Below are 22,003 nucleotides of genomic sequence, written 5' to 3'. Positions count from 1 at the left end.
TTCGTTTGTTTCGTGTCTTGTTAGATGTCTGTGGCATGGATTGCTCTGCAGCCTGTATAATATGTAGTGTGATCAAGGCTTGGCATGCATCAATATCTAGGTTTTCAATTGATGAGCGCGACAATTTTGAAAGTTCTCGAAATTTCATCCAGTCAGCACCCTGCTCTCTAAACCTGATAGCGTTTGCTATGGGATTTGTGTTTCCTGTGTTTTTCAAACAAACAGGAAAATGATCACTTCCGTAGAGGTTTCGAATAGCAGCCCACTCGGTGGTTGCCAAGAGTGAGGGCGAGCCGATTGCAAGATCTATTGCTGTGTATGAGTTGTGCGCTACATTAAAAGTACGTTGGCTCTTTTTTATTAAATATACAGGAGCCAGACGACAGGAGGTAGTTTTCGATTAACGAACCTCGGGAATCAGTTCGTCTACATCCCCATAGAGGATGGTGCGCATTAAAATCTCCAACCAACAGGAATGGATGCGGAAGCTGGTCGATGAGTTTTTCAAATTCCTCAACAGAGAGGTGGTAGTCCGGGGGGATATATAGCGAGCACACAGTTATTATTCGACCAAAAATTAGGGTTCGTATTGCAACTGCCTCTAAATCAGTAAGTATATTGAGGCTTTGACACGGCACTGCTTTCTGCACCACGATAGCGACACCGCCAGACGAATGGGCAGTGCCTTGCCTGTCCTTTCGGTATACCACATATCTTTTCAGAAAGTTTGTGTGTGTTGGGTTTAAGTGCGTTTCCTGCAAGCAAAGTATGTTGGGTTGATGTTCGGCAAGTATTTCATAGATGTCGTCTAGGTTCTTAAGTAGTCCTCGGCAGTTCCAGTGAATGATAGTCTCGGCAGCCATTTTTTTGGGGGGGGGTGAGGAGAGGGGAGCGACTTATTCAGACCTCACCGCCTTTGTGAGGCGGCTGGACTGGGGGATGTTTCTTTCCTTTGAGGCGGTCTAATGAGCTCCGCCTCACTTTGGGGGATGCCGTCAGCGTCAGAGATGCTGGGGATCCAGGTGTCACCTCCATTGCTTCCGGTGGAGACGCGGAGGCTGATGGAGGTGTGTCAAGAGGGACAGGATCCCTTTCATTTGTGGGTGTCGTCCCTGAGGTCTGTGAGAAACTGACCTCCGGGACTTTGAAGGTTGGTGCAGCCGGGGGCTGCTTGGTGGGGGGCTGTGGTGGGCACGCATCAGCAAAGCTGTACTGTGTGGCCACCGTAACTAGACGCCGCCCTGCCCCCCGGCGCGCTGCGTCAGCGTACGATCTTCCGGAGAGAAGAGAGAGCTTCTTCCGGGCTTCAGAAAATGTGATGTTTTCTGTCACTTTCAACTGTATTATTTGCTTTTCCCGTTTGAACGTCTCACATGTACGAGAATACGCGGCATGGGACCCGTGACAGTTAGGGCACTCAGCTTGTGTAGTGGTACAGTTCTCGGTAGGGTGCTCGTGGGCACCACACTTCGCGCATGTGAGTTTTCCACGACATGTGTTAGAACCGTGTCCATACTTCTGGCACTTGAAGCACCTTCTAGGGTTCGGTATATAGGGGCGGACTTTACAGTGAATGAACGCCGCTTTCACTGATTCGGGCAGGGTGGAGCGATTAAACGTCAATATGATGTGGGGCGTCACCACCTCTTCACCATTCCGCCTGATGGTGATCCGACGGATGGCGACTACACCTTGCTCTCGGAAGCCTTCGAGGAGGTCAGTTTCGGTTTCTCGCATTAGGTCACGTTGTGAAATGACGCCTTGGACAGAGTTCAGGCTGCGGTGAGGGGTGATAGACACATTTAAGTGAGCAAACTGCTTCTGTTTCAGGAGGGTGTCTGAGTGCTCTTTCTGGGTCACTTCAACCAGAAGATCACCAGATGAGAGTTTCTTAGCGTCATACTTTTTGCCTACCAGGTTTTCAAGGGTTCTCGCGATCAGGAAAACAGACAGTGCCGCAACCGAGTCCTTATCTGCAAGAGAGTGTATGATCAGAAAGCGAGGAAAGTGGTCACAATCAGTTCGGGTTCTTTTGGAGCTTTCATCGGTGCGGTTCCTTTTCAGGGACCGATCGTTGGGAGGGGGAAAAGATTTTGCCATGCGGAGCGTTAGATGTTCGGCGGCGATGGTGGCCACCCACCACCGAGCCCAACAAGGGGACGCTACAAGGTAAAACACTTGGAGTCGCCAGCCATACATCGCCGCAATAACCAAATATAACTACCCGAGGTTGGGCAACTACACAAGGTTAACCCTTGCCGCCATGAAGAACGGAAGTAAAAAGAAGTGAAGAGGAGACAGGAAAGGCTAAAAGTGGGAGAGAAAGACGAAGACATGGGAGAGAGAGAGATAGGAAGAGGCGACTGCCGATTTCCCCTGGGTGGGTCAGCCCAGGGGTGCCGTCTACGTGAAGCCGGGGCCAAAGGGGTGTGTTGCCTCAGCCGGGGGGCCTTAAAGGTCCAATCACCCGGCGTCGGCTCAACCCCCAGGATCCCCTTTTCCCCGGACACGGCAATGCCACGTACGGCTAGGCGTGGGAGGGGGTCGAAACCCCCCCCGTTAGCTCGGGTCCGTGGTGTCGCTACACACCAAACGCCTGCTCGCGCAGACGCCCCTGCGGGCTTCATGAACCAGTGCTTCAATGGCAGCACAATGTTGAGTTGCCTGGCGAGTTTTGTCTCTCGCAGCTGAAATGTACTGGCTTTTGGGCAAGTCAGCCTTTCGCTCCCCGGGGCGTGGTGCTGGGCAAAGGGTATCTGCACAAAAAGAACAAAGTTGAATTACACGCCCAAAGGTGTGCTGGCCAGCAAGCTAGCCATGATGTGAAACATGCCGTGCAAGTGCATGCTAAGCCACACAAAAGTACATTAGAATAGTTCGGGTGATATCACTCTGTTTACACAGCATTACTTTCTGTCAACAGCCCGGTATGCTATCTATGGGAAGTAATTAGGGTTATTATTTCGTATAGGCTTTTGTGTGCATGCATAATGACTGCACACAGTTTTGAACCCACTACTGGAAAAGTTCCTGACGGGATTGAGAGTATTACTAAAGATATAAAAAATAATTACGGACATGTAAATTCTAGTAAAACAGAAATCATTTCGACAGTTGCATTAGTCACGGGAGGATCCAAAGGTAGGCTAGTTGGTAATTCATTTTTCGTTCAGCAAACTGGGAGCCCAGGGACAGGCAACGAACAAAAAAAAGAACCACACCGCACTCTTCCTTCGTCTGTTGTGTGTTCCTGCGTTCCCGATTCGCTGAACGAAAAAAAATTAGTCACGGAACTGAATATCACTGAAATATAACACATCATGTTCAGTATACGTACATTCTGACATAGCGCAGCACAACAGCTGCGACATGCTGCCAGGCTTTGCCATTTCTTCCTCACCGAGCAGCTCTTCCACGGTGTCTTCACTGCCAGTCACCATGCTCTCGAAGATGCGTGCCGGCGGTAAAGACAGCACCGGCTGGCTGGTGTGTGCTCCATCGCTGTCGTAGGGGTTGGGGAGCCGTGTCGCCATATGCGAGGCTGCCGCCACTACAAGTGCCAACGACGGGCCCATTGGCCGGCAGGTCGATGGCAGGCCGGCAGGTCGTTCCGAAGCAGCTCGCATTCTTCTGCCGTATACACAAACCTTGGTTGCTCGCACTCATTGCACTGTCAGACACCACGGTAATACAAAGAGAGCACAAAGTGCCCAATAGACAACAACACAAAATCTACGCGCTCACAACACGGGAAAAAAGAGCGGGGTAGCAATCGCACGACCACCGGGCATGTGACGGCATGTAATCTCAGCGGATTCGGTTCTGGCGCGGCTTGGCTAAAATACCGTCACTTGCTGTCGAAACTAGCTGAAAATGCTTCGAATACCGCTTGTAAGTTTGAACCATTCATGCATTTAAATATTTGATCCTTTTTAAGCCCTCCGCAAGCGTTTTAACGACTTTTCTTGCATTCATTGTAACATTTTATTGTATACCCTCGCTACGAGGTGCGTTTTGCGTAACTCAAGTGAAGGACGGTTTCTCGAGCAGCCCCTTGGCGGAGGACTGCTCAAGGAGCGTTCTTGAAACCCAGCGGCTCCTTGAGTGGAGGAGGGGGCTTCGCCTTGACTTGGTGAAGTCGAGGCGAAGCGTTCAGTGAAGGTGCGTTTAAGAATACGGGGGTGAGTGTATCGCAGAGCAAGCGCTCTGCATGAGCAATGCTTCGAATAATGGCTGTTACGCGGCGCTGACAGTGCCGACGGCCCCATCGGGCACGCGCAAGCGTGTTCACCCTAACAGCGCTCATCGCTGTACTTGGCTCTTCAAAAGAAGTTCTTCTTTTGCCGAACGCCATTGCGCAAGAAAAACGACGCCAGTGCTCGCTTGAATACGGCGAGAGGCACTGGTGTCACTACTCAGCACTTCCACCAAAGATGTCACATGGTCGCGATGGCCAAAAAGGCGACATTCGGGTAAATAAAAATGTGACTTTTAATTTGGGCGGACCTAGGCGCGGTAAAGGAGAAGCCGAACTACAAGCGATACACGCGTGGCGAACAGAGCGCCGGCCGTCGATAATGTGATCTGCGGTAAGGCGCGTCGGCCTTTATAAACGCGGCATCGAGCATTCGAGCCTTATCGCTGGTGGCCCCGTTTGTTCCAGCATAGACTCAGCTGTTCGCGTTTGCGCGTTCAAGCCTAACAGATGATCCTTGAATAATCTGGAATGTTCCCAGACATTTTGGCGCGGTTAGCGCAAGGCAGTATACGTGTAAGGGGCCGGTAACATAAAAATAGAAAGGAGCGCGTCTGGCAATATTCATCTCAATAATTACTCCTGCCTCAGTGGCACATGCATGGCACCGAAGCTTTTTCCTTTCTTTTTTTTTAAGCTGCGACAACTGCACTGGACTGATTTTCGCGAAAGCGTGAGGAGAAGTGCGTCGGATAAAATTCGGGAGTATAAAAGGCGGGAGAGAAGAGACAGCCAACAATTTTTAACGCGATAACGTTAACCCTTTCAGGCCCAGTGATTTTAAACGGAATCACCAATTTTCTAGGTCACTAAGTAAAGATAAAACGTTGTTCTTTTCCCAGAGCTCATATTTACCATCTGCTCTACATATGGTGCCAAGCCAGTACGTACGACAAAGTGAGGTCACGTGTGAAGAGAGAAAGTACAAGGAAAAGTACAGAAGCGGTCATGCTCTTCGCATATTTGTTTGTTTGCTTGTTTTTCCTTCGATACTATGGCACATACTCACTCTGGGGGATTGGCGAAGAAATCGTACTTTAAAGTTCAGAACTTAATTTGAACAATGTGCAATCTTAAAAAATGTTTATCAAAAGGAAATATTAGGTATATATCGCGCATTTCGTTTAGGCACCTTCTTTCACCATTCAGAGATATAGCATTCATTTTAGTTTTGCGTCGAAAATTGGAATGTTGGCTATTGGACATTATGCTATCCCATCTGAATAACTGTTGAAGCAATAAATTAAGAAAAATATTGGATATATTATGTAAATAATAATTATTATTTAAATTAATTCCGACATTAATTACTCTTCATTGAAAAGTGTGAGCAAAGATTTTTTGGTCTACCCTCATCGTGCACACCTCAAAATCAAAAACCGGTTGCTTACTTCTAAAATAAATAATATGTGGCTGAAAGGTTTAAGGAGCTCATTTCGCATAAACTCCGATGTCCGCGCCTTTGGTTTTGAGCAAAAAAGCATCTTTTCCGTGAACGAAAAATCTTGAAAGATGCAGATAAAGTGAATGATAAAAATTTTTTTGGTTTGAGTGAGAATCGAACCCAGGTCGTCTGCATGGCAAGCAGGTGTTCCACCACAGAGCAGCGCTATACACCAATTTCACAAGGAGGCTGCCGTTTTTAAAGCTCTCCACCGCTGCAGCGCCGTCTAGCGTCTGCGATGTTTCACCGCCCTTCTAGTGTGTGGGGTTCGGCGGCGGTGTATGCAGCGTATACGCTCAATTCACAAGGTATTGCTGTTCTTCGTGGTACACGGGCAAAACAGAGCAACGATTCGCGAGTGTTAAGGCGCCGTGGTACACGGGCAAAACAGAGCAACGATTCACGAGTGTTAATGCGCTGGCAAATAATCGCTTAGCTGTCAGCTTCAAAATGGCTGAAACAGCAAGCAGCGGCGGCCGACGAGACGTTCCCGCAGCAGCGCCGATGATGAGTAGAATGCCAATGTAGTTCTTAATTAAGCAACGTCTGTAAATTGGCAATTGCTTTGTTTGTTTTCTTATAGCTGCCCTTGTGTGGTTTTTGGAATATGCACTATGAAATAGCGTTAACTTATAGGAAGAACTCTTGAAGTAGTCGGCGAAACGTAAATGGAAACGAGCGAACACGTAGGCCACTGTCTGGCTGCACGCTAGGTGCGCTCATTAGTGTTTAGGATGACTCTCGGGTTTCTCTGCCATGATTATTCAAGTTCAACATAACTCTAATCCCTAACAGACCATTTGGTTCCGTTTGGCACGTTGCAATACAAAGTTCACGGAACGAAGGGAGCACTAGCACCGATGTTTGTGTTCATTCGTGTCGTCGTCGTATGTAAAAGCTTGTGGCCTCTGATCGTTGCACAGGATAAGAAACATATGTACGACGGATGAGCTAAAACTACGGCGTACAAACAAGAGGATGATAAAATGAAAATAAGTCTGTTGAACATCTGGAAGCATGACATGGCGTAAGTTCACTTCGGCGCCAGCCGCCGCCACTAGCGATACGCCGAAAGGGCGCCCGTTTTTTGGTAACATTATCGTCAGTTTTTTTGGTGGCGAGTATTTGAGAAGCATTACGACGAGAGCACGTGTCCAGGTAACGACCTGGCTTTAACGAACCTGGGCCGATTATTCACGACACCCAGACGGCGGCGCGAAAAAAGACAAGTGCGGTTGTCATAACGCTACCCCTGGTATCGTCACAAAATTGACAAGTCAAGAAAGAACGTGCTCTCGAAGAAAAGTCAAAGACGCGTACCTGCGCCAAAGCACACATGTCATGCGGGCCTTTCTGTCATTTAGATTGGAAAGTGCTAATTCGATAATCTCGAAATTGCACGCACTAAGATGGAACATTTTCTAGCCGCAGGCAATGTAAATCATGTGCTGTAGCATAAAATTCACAGAGGTTGATGTTATGAGACAACAGCTCTTGGCCAAACATTTTGTGTATTAATCGTCAGCCTTGACATTGGTTCTCTTTGGTGCAGATGGTAAAGTGTACCAGCACCCAATAGTGATGCAGAACTATCGGTAAATTGACTATCGATAGCATCGATAGTTTTTTTGAAATTATCGATAGTGTAGACAAACTATCGATAGTACTATTGTCGACAAACTATCGATAGTGCAATCGGTAGTACCATGGTTAACATTACCAGCGATATTACTGCTACGCGTGTTTATTGTTTTATTTTGATGTATTCGGGTTTCACCCACAAAGACTGTTAGGAACGTTTGACGCAGACTGCGCAGTAATGTTTTAAAAGCTTCACGATTGTTTGAGATCTGCCCCGCCACGGTGGTCTAGTGGTTATGGCACTCGACTGCTGACCCGAAGGTCGCGGGATCGAATCCCGGCCGCGGCGGCTGCATTTTCGATGGAGGTGAAAATGTTTGAGGCCCGTGTACTTAGATTTAGGTGCACGTTAAAGAACCCCAGGTGGTCGAAATTTCCGGAGCCCTCCACTACGGCGTCTCTCATAATCATATCGTTGTTTTGGGACGTTAAACCCCAGATATTATTATTATTATTGTTTGAGATCATTCTGTCAAGATTACGCGCCGGACGCGGTTTATTCGAGAGCTTACGCGAGCACCAGCGATAACGCTGGAAGGTTCAATGACTGATGTATAAAAGACGTCGCGTTCCACCGATGATCAGATTACTCGACGACCGACAACTGTTCTTGCCGCTATCAATGCGCAGCCTGTATCGCTTGTATTATGAGTTTTGATTTTCTGGGCACAAGATCGCCCAAATAAACAGCTCCGTATTTCCAAGTCTCGACTGCTGACTCGCAGGTCGCGGGATCGAGTCCCGGCCGCGGCGGCCGCATTTTTGATGGAGGCGAAAATGCTGGAGGCCCGTGTACTTAGATTTAGGTGCACGCTAAAGAACCCCAGGTGGTCGAAATTGCCGGGGACCTTCGCTACGGCGTCTCTCATAATCATATATTGGTTTTGGGACGTTAAACCCCAACAATTATTATTATTATTATTATTTCCCAGTCTCGCTGCAGCATTCTTCACCGTCACAACCACGTGACAATACTATCGATAGTGATGTGAATAATGATGCTGTTGCGGGCCGGCCATATTGCCAAAGATTTGCGATAGCCTACTATCAGCTTCGCTTAATTTATGACCAAGTCTTGACGAAAGAAATAAATTATTTACGCAGCGAAAATGGCGGAATATGTCCATCAATAAATCAATAAAATCACATCCGAAAGCAACTATAGTCGGGTACAACTTTAGAAAAAAGCGGCATTTGCACCTCAAAGGCGGATGCACACGCACTTCCGCCAATGGGCGCGCACTCTAGACTGACGTCACGAGCCGGACGGCCGGTGACTCCGCTCAAGGAGAAGATGGCCGCCCGCGCTTCGAACTCGGCCGAGTCGCGTCAGCTGTGAGCATGCCTCGTCAGAGTGAATTCCTAAGCTGTTTTTGGTGGCCTGTCATGCCGGAAATATTATTGCGAGCTTACGATGCACCATTTGTACTGCGTGTGTTTGTTCTGAGCCATTATCCGGCGAAGGAAGACTGCACCGAGCATCGGTGACGCTGCGCTTCGCTTCGTCTGAAAAACGGGACGCGGCGGCGACACACCGCTGCAAGCAAACATAGTGTGTGTTCGTTCCATGGTGTTTTGTTTTGCTCCGAAGTGAAGTTATGTCGAGGGAAGTTTGCCAAAGTGCGCTGTGTGGTGCCTACTGTGAGCGGTGGTTGTGCTCGTGTACCGTGTCGCTGTGTTTTCCGTCGGACGTGGTGAGGTGATCGAGCAGAAGCATTCTCGAGAGAAATGAGAAAAGTGTACGCGGATGGAACAAACCTACGAGTTCATCAACGGAATACATTTGTGGAAGCGACCTCCCACGCAAAAATTCGTTTCTGCCAGCTCAGCGCGAACGATTGTTAGCAGTAGTGTTATAAGATAGCCGAGGGTATGGCTGCGTTGTTCCTGTGTTGTGTAGCAACGTCGATTGATTGCTCTCCTAACACGCGCTGCTTGAGGGAATGTGGTTGAATTAGCAACGGTCAGATGTTTGTTCGCCCCAGAACCAAGTCGAACCAATTATGACCGTTAAACCGCTGCCTTCAAAAGGGAACTTGGCGTAAATTCGCGTCGTTCTGTAGTTCTCATTGCTCACCGCGCGCCAGCTGTAGAATGCCAGCTGTGACACAATCACGTATGAGGTGTGCTGCCAGAGCTCGCTATGCTTTCCCATGACAAAGCTCTGAGCTGCTTTTCCATTCTCGTGATATGTTGCCACTAAAAATTCCTATGACCGCTCAGGCAACGGTGCAAAAGACGAAAAAAAAAAAACATTTGACAACGTGGACATATATCAGCTTGTGAACCGACTCATGATACCTCTACGCACACCTGTCTGTAAATGTGTGTGCGTTTTTTCTGGCGTTTGTTTATATTTTTTATCTCCCCCATTCCTTTATATTTGAGATTTTCTTAGTTCTCACGCTTACGTTTGTGCGCATGTGTAAATATGTGCGTGCTTCTGTGCGTGCTTGTGTTCATTCCTTTCTCTGTCTTTTTATTTTATGTTAGCGTTTGTTTTTGTAAATTGTCTTTCAGCTGCGTCTTTTTTTTTTCAGAATTTCCTAAACTCATAGTCATCTCATTCAAAGCACCAAGTCCTCTGAATAGCGCGACTGACCTCTTCGACTTCACTAAAGCCTTTCTCTCTCGTCCACCTTGTCTTCTCAGTCTGCCTATTTGCTTTGTTTTCTCCTATTTTTCTGTCCTTGCTTCTTGCGTTGTTGCCACAATGTGACTAACCAACGTGCAAAAAAAGATAGGTCTATCAGCTGTGACAACAAAGAAGCTTACAGAGCTACATTATCTTAAAAGAATCCCGTGGATTGCCCACTAATTTCACTTATTACCCTTGTTCATGTGTTTATGCATCAGTGCATGCGGCAGCTCTTCAGAAGTGCACATGAAAGGGTGCCATATTGTGAAACGGCACCTTGCTATATTGTTGCATTTTTCATGCTTCCAGTCTTCGTAAACAGGTTTCACTGCCCATCACATATGGTGGTACACATTTTCAATACGAATAATATTGTGCAGTGGGCTGTCATTTCCTGTCTGACACTATCATCGTTATAAAGGCATTTTTCAGTGAATGGAGCACAGTAAAGTAGTGTACCGAGAGCTTTTGCAACTTTCACCATTTATTACTTCACCAATTTCATTGTCTGAATCTGACTGTCACTTTGCCTAGGGCTTGTTCGATGGCCAAAGTACCTCAGTAAAACATCTAACTTTACTCGGCATTTTTCAGTACCAAAAAAAAAGCACAAAATGCTAGCAGAGTTATTCAGGGTTAATAATTGTGCTTGTGTTTGCATTACTTGTCCAGTCAGATAAACAAATTAAACAATGGCTACTACATTTATATGATTTGAAGTGCAGAATGCTAACAGTGCCTTTCAAGCGTACGCCCAATTACTGCAATTAAGTACCATGGGGCCCGTAAAGATCAACGGTGCCTGCCGAATTGAGTATTATGGACGTCACTAAGCAAATTATGTTTTATAATTGTTCTTATTTTCATTACTTGCCTCAGCCAGATAACCAAAATAAACAGTGCAACCACATGACTGTGCTTTGGCATGCGAGCTGCGAACAGTTGCTCTCAATTTGGAGTTGACTACTGCTATTTTACCAACAATGGCTATGACGTGACTGTGGTTTGTAGTGCAAGACTGCTAACGGTGTCTTTCAAGCGTGCCCTGACTATCGTTATTTGACCACTCGGCCCCTCAAGCTCGACGGTGGCTGCTGCCTCAGTGATTACCTTGGGCCTTCTCACATTGGCATTATTCATCTCAACAGGCTGTCAACAACAATAGGAGCGGTACAACTACCTGGAAACGGGCAACAGGAGCACTCCACTGGGCTTGCATTGCTATTATGTGTTAAAGTGGCTTAATGAAATTAACTGTGACTGTGCTGTAGAGTAAACTGAGCGGACGGTGTGTTCCTGTTATTGCTTGGCTGCATTTATTGGCCTTTAGGGGCATGTAAAGCTTGTCGATGGCTCCAACATGACTGCCTCGGCAGACCTGAAGCTTACAATTGCTTCTCGCAGTGCTTGCATTGGCATTATTCATCTGAACAGGCTATAAAGAACACTAAGGGTGGCACAACTACCTGGAAATGGGCAACAGGGGCACGGCACTGGGCTTGCTTTGATATTATTTTTTGAAGCAGCTTAGTGAAATTAACAGTGACTATGCTATGGAGTAAACTGGGCCGACGGTGTGTCCCCGTTATTGCTTGGCTGCATTGATTGGCCTTTAGGGGCATGTAAAGCTTCTCGGTGGTTCCAACGTAGCCACTTTTGTTTTCGTTTCAACATACGCCCTGCCAACATTGGCAGTCAACTTCGCCTCGGCTGCTGCTACTTCACCATAGGGCGCCACAACATGGCAATGGCTGCACGAATGAGCAGTTTGGGCTTCACTAAAGTAATGATGTTTTATAATTGTTCCTTACTTGCATGAGCTAGATACCCAAACAATGAAACCACATTAATGTGTTGTGGCGTGCTAGCTGTTAACAGTGGTTGTCAATTTCGCGTTGACTGCAGCTATCTCATCAACGGGCCTGTCAAGCTGGACAGTGGCTGCCTGGATGAGGATCTTGGGCGCCACATGGTTTTTCAGGGTTAATAATTATGTTTGCATTTCGATTTGCCAGCATTTCAGCATGTTTCCATGCCAGTAGTTAAATTGAGCAAAAGGTGTGCAGGACGTTGCTCTTTCAGAATTGAACTTCCATTAAAAGCAATACGCCGTCAAATGAACTGCCTACTTATTTGAGGGGTCACGGGGTGGATGACTGAACACAACATCCCCACCGGCAACATTTAGGTAGCCCTGATAAGGGCTGTTATTTAATTAAAAGGTAGCCGTTAAGCTTCCTCGAGGGGCTCAATGCCGGACAGCTCGCAGTCAGAGTCGCTTTCTTCAGTGTCATCTTCCCCCAGTTGGATGACGATGGGCTGGACATGGCCACTTCCAGACGTGTCAACTCGGAACTTGGCTTCCAGTTCCATCACATGCCGGATCTTCTTCCTCCAGTCTTCCGCCGTTACGTTCTTGATTTTTTCCCTCAAGATGTCTTCAACAGTGCACAGCTTAAAGTCTCGGTTGTCCGCAGGGATACCATTTTTCACCTTTGCCCACACGAGCTCAATGGGATTGAATTCGCAGTGGTACGGCGGGAGCCTGAGCACAACGCAACCGGCCCTTGCAGCTGCGTTGTCTATGATGTAGCTGAGAAAGAGTGGCTTCACAGATGCCACCAACTCAAGCAGCTGCCTCTTCACTAACGTCGCGCTGTAGGCGATGTCCTTGCTATTCAGCCACTCTTGTATGTTTTCCTTCTTCCAGGACGTCGTCGGCAATTTCTCTTCTCGCCGGGAGTGGTAAGATGCATTGTCCAAAACAATGACACTACCAGCTGGCAACTTCTGCAGCACGTCGCCGAACCATCCCTCGAAGCGATTGCCGTCCATTTCTTCGTGGTAATCGCCTGTTTTTCGCCCTCGGAATACATCCAAGCAGCCGTCTACGAACCCATCTTCACTGCCGATGTGCGTGACGATCAGGCGCTGGCCTTTCCCAGAGGGTTGTTTCAGACCCGTTTAAAGGCCATTTGCGCGAGCGTACAGGCGTCCGCGCTTCTGCAGCACGGTGTCTGTCCATACGATCAACTGAGTGTGTCCCGCCGTCACCCATGTCTCGTCCAGGAAGAAGATCTTTCGGCCTTCCGCCCGGTAGGGCTCCACGTCACGAAGGTAGCGATTCCGCCACTCGACGATGTCGTCGCGGTCGATAAGCAGCGAGTTGCGGCACCTCTTCTCGTACTTGAAGCCGATCTCGGCAAGCAGGCGCCGCACAGTATACAGCGCTTCAGTGACGGGAGATCCATACGGTTCGAGAACTCGTTGGTTATCTTCTCGACCGTCGGCATCTCGTTGCGGCGAAAGAAATCGTGCACACATGACCTCAGCGCGCACAACGTGAAGCTGTCATATTTCGTGCTGCGTCTTCTCTTCTCCGCATTTGTGGGCGCTTTCGCGAGGGCGTCGAGAGATTGCCGCCCGAAGAAGACGAAGCCTTGGCCTCTCTCCTCACCTTGAAGACTGTGCTTTCGCTGACACCGTGCATCTCGGCGACAAACTTGCTCGTGTCCTCCACGCTGCGTTCGGGCTCCCAGTTGCGCCAGTACGTGTAGCAGTGGAAGATCATGTTCCGTGAATCGCTGTTGAGGATGTGGCCGCTCTTGTTCTTGCCGACGCTCCTTGGTGGTGTGGACATCGAGGCAACACAAGGCTCGTTCGGCAACAAAGAATCGCTTTCCGATGTCACCTCGCTGGGCTCCATGGCGGAAAACTCGCGCTGAACGCCGTGCGAAATCTCGTGAGATCGCAGGTTTGCAAAAGGAAAAAAAAAAACGTGAAAGAAAAAGAAAATAAGATGCATCACATTCTTGAAAATAAGTTTGTGAAAGCATAAAACTAAAAAAAAGCAGAAATATTTTGCTATTTAAAACCAGGAGACAAGCATCCATGTATTTATTTAAAACGATGAACGAAGCTTTCTTTTACCTTTCCTGCCTCGGTCGTCTTCTCGCCCCAGGTTTGTAATGGTTTCGATAAGTGCATTGTGCCTTTAAGTATTTGTTAAACAGCAACTGATTAATTTTAGGCTCGGGAAACGAGTAGTAAATTATCCGTGTACATGTAAACGAGCGCAAAAACCATGAAACGCTGCCCTTTCTACTTTTGTCCCTTGCAACGAATTTGGAGAGCAGACGACGCGCAGCGTTGTAGAAGGCACGGGGTTATTTTTCTCTCGCGATCCGGCATGTGCTGTTGCATTCCCATCACGACAGCTCTATCAAACCAGTCATCAAGGTACGAAAGTATTATACGTACCGGGAATTACGCGATTTAGAACCACAATTTTTTTAAAGCGGGACTATTTCTTTGCCGCGGAGGCAATCGGCTGCCGCGCTTCGGTCATATGGGCGGGGCCTCTCCTTTTTTCTAAAGTTGTACCCGACTATAGTTACACGTTACAGTTAAACAACTTAGTTCATGTTATTTTTATTTATTTTGAAATCATCAAATGCAATATAAATTTGAAGCCGCACAGTTCCAGTACACGTAACGCCTTCCTTACCGCTACAGCTGAATAGCTTGACTTTATGATCATGTGTCAGCAAAGCACTCAAGTGAAGAACACAAGCATATCAACTTTCTTGCCCTTCAGTCTGCTCTTCCGTTCCCCTATGTACCACGCGTGCGGGGATCCAAGTTTATTCTGCAATGAGTTCGTGCTGTTGATTTTATACTATCGATAGTACCATCGAGTTCTTTACTATCGATAGCGCTATCGATAGTATTTTTTACCATCGATAGTTCGATAGTGACTCAGCTATCGATAGTATCGATAGTACCATCGATAGTTCTGCATCACTAGCACCCAAGCACAATCGCGAGCACGTGTGGTGACATGAAAAAGTGACCATAAGTGCAGACACCACATATAATATATACTATTTGCGGGAGAAGGCGTGCCACCTAAGAGAAGCGAAGTCAGTTAAAAGGATTGTGCACTTCGCATGCCTCGGCTGGCAGTCTTACGCTACTGTAGCTGTTGCCACAGCCAAACACAGCGCAGTGGTAGCTGGTCGACCTGTTCTCGTCCGACATTTCGATTTGCGGCAGCACAATTGCTCAGCGCGTCGAAAAATGGAAACAAGCTGACCTCTCACGCACCACGCAGTGCAAAACTCGGGAGTCCGCACACACGAGCGGCAGCGGTCGGAGGGTTGGACACGCGGTGGAGAGAGAGAGAGAGAGCGGTGAAAACACACCGTTTCGAGGCTACTGTACTCCTCGCCGGCACAACCGAAAACAAACACTATATGAATTGAGGAAAAAACTGTAATGACGCAAAGAAGACGGGGACGAAGCGAGGACACGAAGACACGAAGACTGCAAGCGCTGTGGTTGTGCGCCACACTTCAGCCAAACCACGTTTCTTAGGAGAGCAAACAGCCGCAATGAAAGGGAGACAATTGAAGCGTTTCTAATAAAGAGGGAAGTAGCCAGTGCGTTAGTGCCCCATCACTCGATCTAAGCGAGAAAGAAGCTATCTTTTTGAAAGATAGCATTTAGACATGTAGAGTTTAGAATCTGGGATATTCATTTTGCCTCTCACTAGGGTTGGCACGTGTTCATAGGTGCTGGCATGTTTTCATAGTTCGATCGCGTTAGTGCAGTTCCGGCGCATGCCTTGTCTCTGTATTTATGGCTCATGATGAATTGTTAGTTCTGCGATGTCTCAGTGTCTGTTATGGGATTACCTTGTTCGGCAGCGTATATAAATCGGCGCGGTTTCTGATAATAAACAGTTGGAAGTTGGCGCCCGTGTCTGTCTGTTTGTGTCTTCGCTTCGTCCCCGTCTTCTTTGCTTCATTACAGTTTTTTCCTCAAGTTATGAACCAACTAGCTCAGCAACAAGCCTTGTTGACTATATGAATGTTATGTAGTGGAAGGAGTCGCCTTAGCTCCTGTAAATATTACGTGGCAGAAGCGTAGAATCGCGCCAGGCTTCAAAACATGTGAATTGCGCAACTAGTAGCTGTTTTAGAGGCCGACCCATTACAAACCGCCCACGCACCATGATCATCATCAGCTGAGCCTCAACAGAGTGAGCATCTGCGTAGGTTCACGTGTTGCCTTACGGAAGCATAGTGGGCCTGTCGTTGATTCGCAAAAGGAATAATTATGGCGTAGTGGGCAGTTAACAAATGTATCCGCTGTGGAATTCTAGGATAGCTTCAAACGGCAAATGTTACGCTCACAGTCGGTCTTTAAAGTGCCGAGCACTTATGGGCCCGGCCTGTTGTATGGTGTCGTAGCTTGGCGTAACGCAGGCAAAACCACGAATAGCATAGCCATCTGTAGCATATTCATTGCATGCTCGCGCGAAGGAGAAGTATTGTTCCTCTTGCTCTTTGAGCGCCTTGATGATGATAAGGGTGGAGCCGGTACATGATAATGACAATGTTCTATTTGCGACACACGGCAAACCATGACAGCTCTGGTGTAAAAAGAAGAGACAGTGATTGTTAGGTGATGTAATGCCTAGAGCAGGCAAAAGAATGGTCTATACAGCGTGAGCGCCCACGTGCGCGGTAGCGTAGCGGCCTATCTAATCAGTAGCGCCACCTGCGGCGCCATTACGGCAGATCAACTCCAGGCCCAAGCGAGGGCCGGGACTCGTTTTAATCTCGCTTCCGCCATCGGCGCGGTCGGCACGTTTTCATCATGTTCGAATAAAGCGCGTTCTTCTCGTTCACAACGCCTCTCAGCCTTCATGCCTAGCCCGCCTAGCCCTCACAACTGGCGCAGTCGACTCCGAACCATGCCTGGAACGTCGCCTTTTGCCCGCCTCGTGAAGTGATCCGCCGGACTGGCCGCACAGCGCTCCGTCCTTTGTGTAGCGTCCGCCGTCCGATACGCCTCTCGGCCGCTTCGTTCGAGTCATTTCGTGCCTTTGCCTTTTGTTTCGCCGACCGTCGTGCTGACGCCCACCCGCCCGATGAAGTAACTCGCCTGCAGAGCCGAAACAGCTTGACCTGCCCGCCTTTTTCGTCTCTCGTGACTCTTGTGCTTTTGTTGTGAACGCCATGCCGCTTGTGAACTGGAGCGAGGCTACGCCTGAGGATCTCGCCGGCTTTACAGCAGACTTCCTCCGTGAAGAGTTGGTTCGCCGAAACCTGGACGCTACGGGGCCGAAGGAAGAAGTGCTCAATCGTCTCCTCGCCGATATAGCCCAAAACCGCTCAACGACGCCTTTGTTGCCTTCCCCAGACTCCTCAGCGCCCAGCCAGCGCCCGAACACTACGCCGCTTCCTTCGAGCTTCGATGCAGCCCAAAGTACCGAGTTTCTGACAGGTTTACTTCAACAGCTCCTTCACGTGTCACAACGCGCTGCAGCGCCAGTTCAGGTCACGACTCTTCCAGACCTGCCCGCATCGCTTCCTACATTCAATGGAGACGGCAGCACTTCAGCGTCCCACTGGATTGAAGAGTTGGAACGAACCCGAAACCTAGCTTCGTGGGAGCCTTCAACCGTACTCGCCGTCGCTCTGGGAAAGCTCCGTGGAGCAGCCGTGGATTGGAAAGCAGTCATTGGCCGTCAGTGTCCCACCTGGGAAGCCTTCAGGCAAGCTTTCTTGGATCAATTCAGCGCCAAGCAAACCTTGCTACAGTGGCAACAAGCTGTTACTTGTCGCGTGCAAGCGCACGGAGAAAACCTGGTCCACTACTCTCTGGCGAAGTTGAAGCTCATTTCGGAAGGCCCAGTCACTCTTATCGACACTCAGCGCATAGAGTACGCCCTTCAGGGCATTTCCGACGGGAACCTGGCCACTACTATAGCAGCACAACGCCCAGAAACCGTCGCCGCCTATATGGACATCGTAACGCAGCTTGACCAAACATTGAGCCACTTGTCTCGTCGACTCCCGCGCCCAGGGTATTCAAGCACCAAACTAGCAATGCCAAGCCCACAGGTGCCCCGCCACAGTGAAGAGGGCACGAATGTTCAGGCGGTACCAGACAAAACAAGACAGCCGCAGTGAAGCGCAGCCCTACCACCAGACCAACAAGAGGCTCGGTACCTGACCATCTCTACGAGGCATGGCGCTCCTGCCTACCGTTCCGGCCAGAACTTGGCCGAAGCCGTGTGTTTTCAATGCCGCCAAAAAGGACATCTAGCTTCAAAGTGCCCATCCAGAGCTACTGCCACACAGTCTACAACGCATCCTTCGCCAGCTCTTCACAGCACCCTTTCCGAGACCCTTGATGGATCACTGGTCCAATGCGCCCTTGTAAACGCCACAATTGCTGGAATCGGCCAAGTGGACGCATTTCCAGACAGTGGTTCCAAGGTAACACTTGTTTCTCGTCACCTTGTCAGATCTTTGCCCCTCCTGCCCTGGACCAGACCTCCTCTAGTTGTCGTTGGAGGAACGACAGTGGCTCCTGCTGGTGCTATCTGCTTGAAGATCTCTGTGGGACCCATTACCGGTTTGGTGGAAGCCGCCGCCCTCGATAACAATGCCGTGCCATTTATATTGGGGGAAGACTGGTTTGCTGTCAGTCACGCACAGTTGGTGTTCCAGCCACCCATGCCAACTGAAATTCGTCATTCCACCACAGGAACAAGTGTGCAGTGCCATGAGCGACTGTTGCCCAGGATGTCGAACGCTGTTATGATCCAGGGGTCATCTTTCAATAACCATGCACCTGGACACCACAGCTCAGCAGGCCTCCAGCGAATGCCACTCCCAGGCCCAGCTGAACCCCCGTGGTTAGCACTATCTTGCCAACATGAGGTTTCAAACACCAACGGCCCGTCTTCTGAATGCAGGCAAGGTGCTTCTTCAACAATAAAGGTTTGCATTGACCCATCCTTGCCTGCCGCTCAGGTCGGTAGCCATCTGCCAGCACATCAACAACGGGAAATCACGAGCATTCTATCGAAGCACGCTGAAGTATTCGCTCGTGAAGAGGGTGACTTAGGTCTGTACGAGGGTGTTGAACACTCAATCGACCTTCTTCCCGATGCTGTGCCATACAGTCGATCCCCTTACCGTTACTCTGCTGCAGACCGTCGTTTCCTTGAGGCTCAAACAAGCACACTCCTTCAGCAAGGCATCATTCTTCCAGCCTTAGGACCTTGGGCATTCCCCGCAGTGGTTGTCAGCCGAGTTAGCAAGAAGCTCCTTTGTGTTAACTATGTGCCCCTAAACAAGATGACTGTGAGCGTCGTGCAGCCACTTCCACATGCGGATGACATCATGGATGACATTGCTGGGTCACAGTACTTCGCCTGCATTGACCTAAAGCTCGCTTACTGGCAAGTTCGCTTTCGCAAGGAAGACCAAGCAAAAACTGCTTTTGTTACCCACTATGGCACCTTTATGTGGACTCGCATGCCATTTGGGCTGAAGAACGCACCTGCCACTTTCCAGCGGGCCATGCAGTCAATTTTTGCCAACCTGCAGCCCCATTGCCCAAAGTGCGGTGTGCGGGTGTACTTGGATGATGTTCTGGTTTTTGCGCCAACTTTTGACGAGTTTGCAAGGCTACTTGACGAAGTACTTGGTGCACTCCTTGCCAGTGGATTCAAGGTTTCACTTGACAAGTGCAAGTTTGCTTTGAAGTCTATCAGGTTTCTCGGATTCATTTTGAGCAAACACGGCAAGCAGCCTGACCCTGCCAAAGTCGAAGCCATCATGAAAATCCCACAGCCTGCAAACAGCAAAGCAGTTTTGCATGGCTCCAGACAGCAAACTTCTATCGCCGATTTGTGAAGAATTTCTCTCGGATAGCAGCACCGTTGCAGAGTCTCATACGGTCTGAGGAGTTTGCCTGGACCAGCGACTGCAATGAAGCCTTTCAGCGAATCCGCACAGCATTAACAGAGGCACCTGTACTGGGCCATTTTGATCCAGACGCCCAAACCACAGTCACAACAGATGCCTCAGGAACCGCAATTGGTGCTGTGCTCTCTCAGAAACACTGTGGAAAAGAAACTGTCATCGAATATGCGAGTCGTGCACTCACTGCCGCAGAGAAGAAGTTGCATAGCAACGTTTGGGAGTGTATTGGTGTCCACTGGGCGGTTACGATCAAGTTCCGACACTACTTGCTCGGCAAGAAATTTTGCCTGTTGACTGACAACTGGACCGTTGCATGCTTAACAGCCAACATCAGGCCTTCACGTCGTTTTACGACCATGTTGATGGACCTTACAGAGTTCGACTTCACTGTGCAGCACCATCCAGGCCGTCAAAACGTGGTTGCTGACATGCTGTCACGATTATCTGCAGCAGTCCTCCATCAGACACAGTCACTCGCAGCTATGCAAGCAGAAGACAAAGAGTGCCAGGACCTTCGTCGCTCTCTGTCATCTTCAGAATCGTGGGACCATGACCTTGCCATAATTGATGACATCCTGTACCGTAGTGACGCGACTTCAGGTTCTCAAGCTATTGTAGTGCCAGCAAAGATGCGCCAGGCTGTCCTGGAAGTTGTTCATGACGGTGGAGGCCACATGGATGTAACCCGGACACTGACCAAAGTGAGAGAACGATAGTGGTGGCCAAACCTTACGTCTTCAGTGACCCACTACGTCACAGCATGCCAGATCTGCCAAAGCAACAACCGCCCAATATCTAAAAGTATTGGCAAAATGGGTCTCATGCAGTGTCGGATGTTCCTTTTGCCTTAATTGCCCTTGATCACATCACAATGCCGGCTGCTTCAGGAAAGAAGTACATTTTGAATGTCATTGACTTTGCCACGCGTTTCATTGTCCCAGCGGCTGTAACTTCAACATCAGCTAAGGAAGTTATAGCACATTTACTGTCGGTGTTCTTCCGCTTTGGTTGTCCTGATGACTGCATGTCTGACCATGGAGCAGCCTTTGAATCTCACCAGTTTAAGCACTTCATGCACATGCACGGTGCTGAGATTCATTATTCGCTTGCATACCGCGCAGCCAGCAATGGTCTTGTAGAGAGAAGCATGGGACTTTAGTCTCCGTTCTTCGTAAGCTGTGTCCAACTGACCAGACCTCCTGGGAAAGCAAGCTCGAAGAAGCTGCTTTTGCCATCAACACAAGCTACAGCGCCAGCAGCTGTTTCTCTTTATTTGAACTACTTTATGGATACGTCCCCAAGCTCCCATATCAACGCCACCGTCCCGCCACAGCCAGGACCCTACAAGACCGTCTCCTAACGCTGTCTCAGAACCGGGCCGTAGCAGCAAGCAATACCGAGGAAGCACAAGGGAAACGGAAGACAGCATATGATCAGTCCCATCGAGACCACTCCTTCTAAGTCGGCCACTTCGTCTGGGTGCGCCGCCAAGAGCCTGTAGCAGATGGAACTGGAAAGTTGGCACCCAAATTCAAGGGAATATACCAAATCACCGACCAGAAAACACCCGTTACGTTTGTCGTTAGCCGCGTAACTGGTCAAGGTCCTCGTGATCGACTCCAAGACAGGATAGTGCACGTCTCTCAACTCAAGAACTACGTGCCACCTTATGTCGAGCCTTACATTGTAAAAACCCAAGAGTTGCCTTTGTGTGACTCATCTGGCTCTCCCAGTGTTGGCAATGAGTTGTCTCAGCCACCAGTTTCCATTGGCCCTGCACTTTTGCCTCCAGCGGTACCCTCATCGCGACCCCATCGCCAAAGGAGCCCACCCAAGCGCTTGAAGGACTATTCTCTCTCGCAGTGAAGCCACCAAGTAGTGCTCCTTTCCTAGACCAATGGGACTTGGTCAAACAAAGGGGGGCCGGATGTGAGCGCCCACGTGCGCGGTAGCGTAGCGGACTATCTAATCAGTAGCGCCACCTGCGGCGCCATTACGGCAGATCAACTCCAGGCCCAAGCGAGGGCCGGGACTCGTTTCAATCTCGCTCCCGCCATCGGCGCGGTCGGCACGTTTTCATCATGTTCGAATAAAGCGCGTTCTTCTCGTTCACAACGCCTCTCAGCCTTCATGCCTAGCCCGCCTAGCCCTCACAACAGGATATACAAAGCAATGATGATGTTGAACCTCAATAAGATGTCCGCATTATGCAGGATCTTTTTGGTCAAGTAGTTTGT

At 49.0% G+C, this 22,003-nt stretch overlaps 1 protein-coding gene across 1 annotated transcript; it reads right to left on the bottom strand.

Annotated features, from left to right (window-relative positions):
- Nucleotides 1-12,207: 12,207 nt before the first annotated feature.
- LOC119391697 (uncharacterized) lies at nucleotides 12,208-12,813 on the bottom strand. Its single transcript, XM_037659357.1, has one exon. It carries the CDS (start codon nucleotides 12,811-12,813, stop codon nucleotides 12,208-12,210), a length of 606 nt encoding a protein of 201 aa, XP_037515285.1.
- Between the last annotated feature and the right edge of the window lie 9,190 nt (nucleotides 12,814-22,003).

The sequence above is a fragment of the Rhipicephalus sanguineus genome, chromosome 4 (assembly GCF_013339695.2).
Source record: "Rhipicephalus sanguineus isolate Rsan-2018 chromosome 4, BIME_Rsan_1.4, whole genome shotgun sequence".
Taxonomy (NCBI): Eukaryota; Metazoa; Arthropoda; class Arachnida; order Ixodida; family Ixodidae; genus Rhipicephalus; species Rhipicephalus sanguineus.
This window is presented reverse-complemented; position numbering and strand designations above follow the sequence as displayed.

Coding starts and splice junctions, on each gene's coding strand:
- LOC119391697 (XM_037659357.1), bottom strand. CDS start 12,813: ATGGACGGCAATCGCTTCGAGGGATGGTTCGGCGACGTGCTGCAGAAG.